This window comes from Mandrillus leucophaeus, unplaced genomic scaffold (assembly GCF_000951045.1).
Source record: "Mandrillus leucophaeus isolate KB7577 unplaced genomic scaffold, Mleu.le_1.0 Scaffold64, whole genome shotgun sequence".
Lineage (NCBI taxonomy): Eukaryota > Metazoa > Chordata > Mammalia > Primates > Cercopithecidae > Mandrillus > Mandrillus leucophaeus.
In genome coordinates, this window is record NW_012106919.1 from 6,846,294 (window position 1) to 6,857,018 (window position 10,725).

General features: G+C 33.5%; 1 protein-coding gene across 2 annotated transcripts in view; it reads left to right on the forward strand.

Moving 5' to 3' along the window:
- The window catches only part of MAN1A2 (mannosidase, alpha, class 1A, member 2), a 179,153-nt gene that overhangs the window by 48,028 nt on the left and 120,400 nt on the right, over positions 1–10,725 (forward strand). For both annotated transcript variants that reach the window (XM_012000852.1, XM_012000851.1), the window contains exon 5: positions 5,685–5,765. In XM_012000852.1, coding sequence (XP_011856242.1) covers positions 5,685–5,765 — 81 coding nt within the window. The remainder of the gene's footprint in view (positions 1–5,684; positions 5,766–10,725) is intronic.

Sequence of the window (10,725 nt, forward strand, 5' to 3'; positions counted from 1 at the left end):
AGACAATATCTAACTGCTATTGTCTGAATATTTGTGCTTTCTTATTCATATGTTGAAACCTAATCGCTAATGTGATGGTACTAGAAGATGGGGACTTTGGGAGGTGATTAGGTCATGAGGGTTGAGCTCTCATGAATGGAAAAAAAATATATATAAGTTTAGTGATTAGCACAGCTCCGATGAGTTTTCATAGTTAGGCCTACACCCATTCTTCTGGCACTTTAGCATGGTTAAGTGGTACTGCTTAGGTTTGGCATAGTTGTTAATCACACGCCCAGCACAGTTGCATTCTAGTCGTGCGACTTGAGAAAGTTCCTTATCTTTCTAAACCTGTCATAAAATTACTATTCCATTATAGTATCGTGAGGATTATTTGAGATAATCTGGTACATATTAAGTGCTCAGTAAATGGTGGCAATTATTTTCATTATCACCAGTCTTCACCTAAAAGATGTGTGGACTGTTTTGTCATATTCACATCTTTTGTGATATTTGTGCTTGCTTTTCCTTTTGACTACTTCTTTATGTACTTCTCTCTGACAGACTCTTCATTATTTAAATTGTGATGTAAGTCCGTAATTATTTCTTCTCTGATGCCTTTCTTGGTGCTAACTAGACAAAAATGGTTTACTTTCCTTTATTTTACTGTGGCATTTGGACATATCTCAATGAGAACAAATTTTATTATCAGTTAAGTTTAGGTTTGATGGTGAGTGGCAGAAAACCTAATATAAAATAGCTTAAACAAGATAGATATTTATTTATTTTTTCATGTAAATCAAGTACAGAGATAAGCATTTCAGGGCTGGTTTGGGTGGCTCCTTGATCATTGAGAATCTAGGATCATTTGTCTTGTTGTTCTGTTGCCTTCAGTGTAGATCTTAGACCTCATGGTATAAAATGGTTCCTAAAGATCCAGGCATTTTATCCAGTAGACAGAAAGATATGTGACTGTTCTTTAAGAAGACTTCTCAGGAGGTAGTCTCCCCCGGTTTTGCTTGTAGAGTTTACTAATACGGCCTCAACTAACTCCAAAGGAAAGCTGAGAAATAGAGTCTTTTTTTTTTTCTTCTGTGTAACTATGTAGCCTTTATACAACAAATTGTGTTTTTTGTATCTTCTTTAAGAAAGCCGTACTCCTAGATCACGAATATATTTTCTTACATTTTATTCTGAAGGTTTTAAAGTTTTGCTTTTGTATTTGGTCTTTAATCCAAATGGAATTGATTTTTTTTTAAATGTGGGGTGAAATAGGCCACTATTAGTTGATCCTAGTACCATTTATTTCCCTGCTATTTGTATATGCCACATTAGTCATATATTAGTCATGTTATAGTTGATTCTTTAACTTTGGCTTTTTTATTTATCCCATATATCAATACTAAATTGTCTTAACTACAATTTTTTTTTTATAAGAAGCTTGATGTCTGTACCTGAATCTTGGTATCTGATTTTGTTCTCTGCAGAAATTATCTTAGTTCTCAGCTTTTTGTTCTTTCAAGTTCTGGAAAACTATGTGGAAATTTTGATGAGGATTGCATTTAACTTACAGATTAATTTGGGGAGAATTAGCATATGTGCAATACTCCCATTCATTGACAGGGCAGCTTTATTATGGCTAATAATTTCCTTGTGTATAATTGTTATCAGTCAGGGTTCAGTCAGGAACCAGAACTATACCATTTATTTTAACTAGAGTATTTAAGGTTTAGAATTGTTATCCAACTAATGGGGAACCAGAAAGGCAAAACGAGAGAGCATTGTGATATCACCAGAGGTGTTTAACTCTAGGAAACAGGAAACAGCTGCCACCTGTGGGGGCTATAAGAACAATGGGAAGAGGTTGGTTGGGATCATTAAAATGCAGTAGCTTGGGCTCTGTAGAACTAGTACCTGTGCTGCCCAGGTGTTACTGGTACCTTAGGAAGACTGTGTCAGAGCTGGGACTCAGAACTCTGAGGAGGAGACACCTAGCCAAGTGCTTGATATCTGTAAAGGAAACCATGAGGCTGATTTGGGGATTGTGTGTCTGTATGTGTGATAGGGTACTCTGGAACCAGTTGCCACTGCCAGGGTGAACCCTGGCTGGTGTGACACTATCAGAAACTAGAAGTAAATAGGAGGGAATAAGACTCTTCTTCCTCCAGTCTTGTATTGTCTTTTTAGAGCCTCCTATTGTTAGTGTCTAAAAGGGAGCCAGCTGCTAAATTAAATGCATTTGCGTAGTTCCAAATCCCATATATCAAAGTAGAGTATAGAAGAATGGATTTGAATCTGAGAGAAGTAGTTTAATCATCAGCACTGTCACTTTTTGTTCCTTTCTTTCAACCTTTTAATGTCATTATGTTTTAGCTGCTTATTTTGCATATAGTATGTATTTGGGTTTTGTTATTTTTATCCAATCTTAGAGTCTTTTTAACTATTAAGTTTGATATATTTACATTTATGATAACATATTTGGAGTTAGGTCTTTCGTCTTTGTTTTGCTACCTATGTTATGATTGTACTTTTCATTTGCTTTTAGTTTGTTTTCCTTATTTTGGATTAAATTACATCATCTCTCTTTTTCCCTCTACTAGTTTAACATTATACCTTCCATTTCTATTGACTTTGGAGATATCCTTGAAGTTTAAAAATATATATATATGTATATATACACACATATATGATATATATATTTATAAAATATATTAAAACTAAGTTTTATCTCTTTTTTGTGCTTGTGCTCTGGTGTTAAGAGCAAAACAATAAATAATATATATGTTCAAACTTCAAGGGTAACTCCAAAGTAGGCATGTGCACACACACACTCTCTTATCAAAGTATAGTATATATAAGTGTATATAAACTTTAAGGGTAACCCTAAGCAGGCAGATAAATATATATATATGTATTTGAAATTAATCAATTTCAGATCAGACATCGTAGCTCATGTCTGTAATCCCAGCACTTTGGGAGGCTGAGGCAGGAGGATTACTTGAGCCCATCCTGGGCAACATAGTGAGACCTAAACTCTACAGAAAATAAGTCCCAGCTACTTGGGAGGCTGAGGAGGGAGGATTGCTTGAGCCCAGGAGGTTGAGGCTACAGGGAGCCATGATCATGCTACTGTACTCTAGTCTGGGCAATAGAGTAAGATCCTCCTTCTGAAGCATATAAGGGTTTTTAGAATGTTTTAACTTAACTCATCCCCCTTTTGTTTTATGTGTCATTGTTGTCTAGTTGATCCCAAGTTGTATTTTAAACTTCCAAATTAAGTAATAGATAAATAAATGCACACATTTATCAAATGCAATAGGCACTGTTCTAGATTCTGTGGATATAGTAGTCAACAAAGCCGAGTTTTATCTCTTTTTTGTGTTTGTGTTCTAGTGTCGGGAGCAAAACAGTAAACAAGTTTTATACAGTACATCAGATGGTGATGATAAGTGCTGTGGAGAGTAATAAAGAAGAGTAGGTAGGATTGGTGTAAGTGGTGAGGTACTGCTATTAGTATTTTACATGGGGTGGTCATGGAAGAACTCTTTGTTACAGTGACACTTCTGAGAAGAGACCCAAGGGGAGACATGTGGATATACAGCTCTGTCTTAATAGATATTAAAAGTGAGAATAGAAGTACAGTTCCCTTGTCTTTCCTGCTTCTGTTATACTATTGCAAAGTGTGTTTTCAGTCTAATTTTAAAAAGGCAATCTGTTTTTTGCCTTGTTTTAATATTTTATTTTTCACTTTGTTGTTCCATAATTCTATTACCATACATCTATGTGTGGGTTATTCTTTAAAGGATTCATAATGTTTCATCAATCTGAAGACTTATGTTTTCATCAAGTTTAGTAGATTCTCAGTTATTACTTCTTTCAAAAATGTCTCTATCCATTTTTCCCTTCTGTCCCTCTAGAATTTCTCATACCTTTTGTTTCTGTAGTGAAGGAAGATCGTTTTACAAATGAAACTATTTTATTACCGTGTGATTATATAGTTAGATGATGATGTGTTAATTAGGGAAATGATGCAAGGCAATTGGTATTAATATTTTATATTAGATGGTCAGAAAAAATTTCTGATAAGGTGACATTTATTCAGAGACCTGTAGGAAGTGAGAGTGATTTATTCAGTTATGTGAAAGGAAAGCATCCAGATAAGAGGGTAACTAAAGACTGACATAGGAGTCTCAAGTTTAACAATTCTGGGTTCAACAAGTAGACCCATATAGTTAAATGAATCCAAGGGATATTAGTATGACAGATGTCAGAGGTTGTAGGGGATCTGAGCATATTGGATCTTATTGGTCATTTTACTCTAAATATAATGTGAAGGCATTGTAAGGGTTTGCACAGAGCAGTGACCTAAACTGATGTAAGATTTAAAAGGCTCATTTTAACTATAGTATGCTGAATAGAGGGTAGGGGAGGAGGGTAAGTATTAAAGCAAGGACTGGTTGGAATGTTATTGTTGCTATTCTGGTGAGGGATGGAGGCCCTTCCACCCTTTTTTCCTTCCTCATATTTAGTGAATGTCTACTGTGTGCCCTGTAGTATGTTAGATGTTGGGAATATATGAAGTAATATTAAGCAGTTTGCTTTCAGGGTGAGATGGAATGACGATCTTGTTATCAAAAAATTACATTATATTGTAAAAATTCTATACTGGAGAAATATGTTAGCAGATGATGTGCCTGCCTATGAATGTTGGAAAGACTTTAGAGTAATACAGTTTCCTTTTAATTTTGATTAAAATTAACTATGAATGTTTTTATGTTAGTTGTATATCTTCTGTAGATTCTTTGATCATGTTCTCTGCCACTTCTACTTTTCTTTCCATGTGTTAGAATATTTCTAGCAATATCTATATCAATATCTAAATAGAAACATAGAGACTATATTTAGTAAGGTTATTAATATTGTTATATTTGTGCTGTTTCCATCTGTTTGCCATTTAATTGTGTTCATGATTCTTTTTCTTATAGGTAATTTGCATTTTAGAAAAATTTCATGTCTGTCATCAATGTGTCAAAACTGTTGGTTTTATGCTTAAGTACCTGCTTTCTCAAGGAAATTTATATATTGTAACACTTCTACTTTTTAAATTTTTTTAACATTTATTTCTAAATAATTTAGATTTCATTTTGATATTTGTGAAATTAGTATTTATGTTAATTTCTTACCCAGGAGGCAATTTTCTCAACATTATTATTGAATAATCCCATCATTCTGCCATTTTTTTGGTGCCTCCTTTAAATTTATTATATATTCTAGGAAAAATACTTAAAATCCAGGAGGAGAGAGAGAAGTGAAAATTATACTGTAGTGATTAAAACATAAGAAAAAGGACCACCAGTAAAGAGTGCTATTCTAGAATCATGACCCAGAATTCTAGAAATGAAGGCTTTCATGAGAAAGGGCAATAGTTAACAGTATTAAATATCTTGATAATTTCACAGTACTGTGTAAGGTACGTAAAAAATGGCTTGTTGATTTTGGCAATTAGGGAGCTGTGGTGACAGTAGTAGAGAAGTTTCAGTAACATTAACAAATGAAAGGAGAGATTGCAGTTGCATGAGAAATGAAGATGCAGAAAGTAGAAAAATATTTTCCATAGGGTGTTTGTGAAAAACAAATGAAGTATTGATGTTTTGAAAACTATAAAGCATTACGTATTTGTGAATATTTTCAATATTTTTTCACAGAATTCAGAGGTGTCTGTGTTTGAAGTCAACATTCGATTTATTGGAGGCCTACTTGCAGCATATTACCTATCAGGAGAGGAGGTGAGCAAAATCAAGCAACACGTTGTTTGTTTTGGAGGGAAGGGTTGGAATTTAATAAAGTGAACAATTTCCCTAGAAGCGTATTATTTTTCTAAATTGGTAATATTGAACCAGTCTAGAACTGGATGCTTCAGGCAGAACTATTCCTTGGGAATAATAATTTTTCCATTTTGAGAATCTCAATAAAACTACAGATCCGAGCTTTATATACAACCGTGTCTCCTTTGCAAGAGTGATCCTTCTCCAGGATTTTGCCATTGCAATTAATTCCATGGTCCAAGTAAAGGGGGGAAATTAATAAGGACAAAATTAAATAATGAATCAGAAAGAATTAATATGGATCCTCCTAAGACAAAAAATTAATAATTAAAACTTACTGTTTGGAAATTGAATGCAGTTTTTGGCTGTAAATAATAACAACTCTGAATTCTCCTCTCTGGAAATCTTGGTACAGAACACATGGAGACACTTGAGACTTAAGGTGATGGAGAATTGGGTGTAGGAAATTCCCTTTTACTGTTCAAATAGGTTAAAGAATGACGTTGAAGAGAGGGAGAAAGAGAAACTAAAGGAAGAGGTTATAAGTAATTTCTTTGTTTTTTGAGAAGCTGTTTCACCCATATTTTAGAATTGGTGTTTTGATCTGAGCTGTTTGTAGATTTAAGAAAATTTATCTTTTGTTATATGTATTATAAAGATATGTATCTATGTTATCCATATTTTATTTAATTTTTTTTGTTATCGTTAAAGTAATCATTTAAAGGATTTTTCCCCCACTGTTATGGCTTCTAGATTTTGGTCCTTAGAAACCCTTTCCTATGTCTGTGTTATTACAAAACAAAAATTCCCATTTTCATCTGGATTTTTATGACTTTATATACTTTTATCTTTATATTTCATATATTGTTGTTCTTTTGTGTGTAAAGAGTGACCTATTTACTACTATTTTTTTAAGAAGAAATATGTTTAAAGATGCTGGTATTTAATATGTAATATTCGATTACGTTTATCTTAATGTGTAATTTTATTGTCAAATTATATTGTGTGATTTGTTTATACCTCTAACCTGTATTTCTATAGTCAGAACATTTAAATTCACATTTAATAAAATAGAAAAAAATTGGTTTATACTCTGGCCAAGAGGTTATCAAACTTTAGTATGTGTTAGAATCACATAGGGTGTTTTATAAAAATGAGGATTCCAAGACCTACCCGAAGGACTGATTCACTGGGTTTAGCGTGGAGAGCATTATCCTATGTTGTTTGTGCCAAATACTCCTTGTTAAAGGTGATTTTGGAAACATTGGTTCTATATTTTGAGAAACTCTAACCTGGCTTATAGGAATAAAATCATTGTGAATTAATTAATATTTTTAGTGAGGTTTATTGAGGTATTATTTATGTAGAGTAAAATTCAGCATATAGTTTTACGAGTTTTTACAGTGCATAGTCTTGTAATCACCAGCACGATCAAGATACAGAATGTTGGTATCCTAGAAAATTTCCATTTACCATTTTACAATTACCCTATCCTGTTGCCAGCCCCTGATAACTACTGATCTCTTTTCTGTCTCTACGGTTAAGAATGCTGGCTTCTTTTACTTAGCATAATGCATTTGAGATTTATCCATGTATTAGTAGTTTATTCCTTTTTACTGTATTACAGTACTCCATTATGCATTTTATATATTTATCGGCGGAATTATTTACAGTTTTGGAGATTATGAATAAACCTGCTGTAAGCATTTGCCTATAGATTTCTGTGGGAAAATAAATTTTTATTTATCTTGGATAAATACATAGGAATGGGATTTACTGAGTCGAAGGTTAAGTGTATATTTAACTTTGGAAGAAACTGTCAGATTCTTTTCCAAAAATTGCCTCTCATTGTTGCGAGTACTTTGTATTGTGAGTCTCTTTATTATTGTTAGCCATTCTAATAGATGCGTAGTAGTATCTCACTGTTGTTCTATTTTGCATTCCCTGATGACAAGTGATGTTGAGCATCTTTTCCTGTGTTTATTTGTCACGCATATTTTTTGAATTAGCTGTTCAAATCCTTTGCCTTTTTAAAAATTGTTGGTTTTTTTTGAATTAATAAATTGTGATAGTTCTTTACATATTTTAGACATAGGTTTTTTATAATCTGTACATTTGCAATTATTTTCTCTATCTGTGGCTTGTCTTTTCAGTGATTTAACAGTGTCTTTTGAATAATGGATGTTGTTAATCTGAAAGTACAGTTTACTAATTTTGTCTTTTATGGTTCATGCATTTGGTATTTTAAGAAATGTTTGCCTAATCCAACATCACAAAGATTTTCTCTTAAGTTTTCTTCCAAAAGTATTATAGTTTTACTTTATTTGTATTTTTAAGTCTATAATTGATTTTGAGTTAAATTCTATATACACTATGAGGTGTAAGTTGAAGTCTATTTTTTTTCCGTATGGATGTTGAAAAGACTACTTTTTCATTAATTGACATAGTACCTTTGTTGAAAATCAGTTGATTATGTATGTGTGGGTCTACTCTAGACATTCTGTTTTGTTCTCTTGATTTATGTGTCTGTCTTTGGTACTACCACGTTGTGTTCATTATTAGGGCTTTATAGAAAGTCTTGAAATCAGGTTGTATGAGTCCTCCAACCTTATTCCTTTTCAAAATTGTTGTGGCTCTTTTAGCTACTTTTCCTTTTTGTGTACATTTTAGAATCAGCTTGTTGATTTCTATAAAATAATCTGGGATTTCAATTGAGATTATAAATTTTGAGTGATTTGACATCTTCACAGTATTGAGTGTTTCAATCCATGAATATGGTATATGTCTCCATCTATTTAATTATTTTTTTTCCATTGGTGTTTCTAGTTTTTAGCATACAGATCTTGCATGTATTTTGATAAATTTATACATATTTCATGATTTTGGTAGTTTTGTATTTTAAATTTTAGTTTCCCATTGTTCATTGTCAGTATGTATAAATACTTTTGATATTTTTAAAAAACTTTTAATAAAGACTTAAATTCTCAGCTGGCTCAGGACTTTTTGTTTCTTCTAGGTAACTTTGTGATACTTTCATTTAAAAACAAAGTGCTGAAAGGTACACAACATAAAATTTATCATTTTAACCATTTTAAATGTGCAGTTCAGTGGCATTAAAAATAACATTTGCATTGTTGTGCAATATGCAATTGATTTTTCTTTTTTTCTTTTCTTTCTTTTTTTTTTTTGAGACAGAGTTTTGCTCTTGTTGTCCAGGCTGGAGAGCAATGGCGTGGTCTTGCCTCACCGCAACCTCCGCCTGCCGGGTTCAAGTGATTCTCCTGCCTCAGCCTTCTACAATTGATTTTTATATTGACTTTTTATCCTCTGATTTTTCTATCCTCATTAATTAATTCTAGTAGCTTTAAAATATACTTTAATGAATTCTTTGGGATATACCTTGTAAACAATCATGTCATTAGTAAATAGAGATGAGTTTTATTTTTCTGTGTAGAGAATGGTTATTTATTTATTTTTGTTATTTTCCTGCCCCTTCTCCTGAGGCAGAGAATGGTTTTATTTGTGTGGTTCTTTTCTTTTTCTTGCCTTACTGCATTGCCTCTACTACAAAGTCGAATAGTAATGGGTGGAGTAGGCATCCTTGCCTGGTTCCTGATCCTAGGAATTGCAGTCATAGCTTTATTCTCTACCATGATCATGGCATATGGCTTCAAAAGTACTGTGATTCATAAATGTTTATTATTTCTCTTGGTCTGCTACTTTAACTGTCCAGAACCTTTTGTACCCTTAAGATTTTTGCCTGGTTTGTCCTTTCTGTGCCCTGGAGTGAAGATAGTTCCTGGAAAAACTAGTCCCAGAGGGAGAGCTTTTGCTCATGACTTGGGAAGGAGTGGGATTTATGACTTGGACCCCTAGTCTCTTTCAGTCCCCTCAGCTCTACTATATGTGTTTCACTCCTCTGCCTTGAGTCTGTAGTCTATTGCTTACCCCATCCTCTGTCTACCTCAGCCTTACATACAAACAGTAAGTCTGGGCTCTTTCTCTCAAACGTCACTCAGAGAGGTGCCTTTCCTTATAAAACCTTTGGGATTTAGGTTTCCCCGGGAAGGATGGAACATTCATTGTTGGGTCTCATCTTTTCCACTTGACCCAAAACTTCCTCCCCACAAAAATGTCTTTAAGAATCATCCTGAGTTGCTTCATCTGCTAACTGCCAATTCTCTAACACTGAAATGTGGCAGATAACCGGACATATTTGAAGGACATCTTTATGTAAGAGATACATGGGGTCAGGAGGTAGTCACCTTCATGCATTGCTCTGCCAAGAGAAATAAAACCGACTTCTTTTTCCAAAAGAAGGAGACAAAACAGGAGAGGGGGAAGGGAAGAAAAGGAGGGAGAAGGGAGAAGAAGGGAAAGGGGGAAGGAAAGAGGAAGGAAGAAAAGGAGGGTGAAGTGGGGAGGGAAGGGGGAAGGATCATACCTGTGTCTATAAAAAAAAATGCATAGTTTTAAAACTTGGAAAGGAAAAAACAAAACTCCAAACCCAAGTTGCTTCACTGGCCAATTCTACCAAATATTTAATATCAATTATATGTAAATTTCTCCAGAAAAAAAAGAAGAGCAAACAATTTTTCAGCTTATTCTGTGAGGCCAGCATTAATCCTATGTGACACACACACAGAGGTATTAAAATAGAACTATAGATCAGTATCTCATGTGAATATAGATGCAAAAAATTCTCAACAATATATCACAAAATCAAATCTAGCAATATATAAAAAGGATAATACAGCATGACCAAGTGGGGTTTCTTCCTAAGAATGCAAGTCTGGTTTGATGTTCAAAAATCAACCAATATAATTCACTATGTCAACAGACTAAAGAGAAACATCATATAATCTTATTACATACCACAAAAACATCTGACAACATGTAACATCTGTTCATGATAACAACT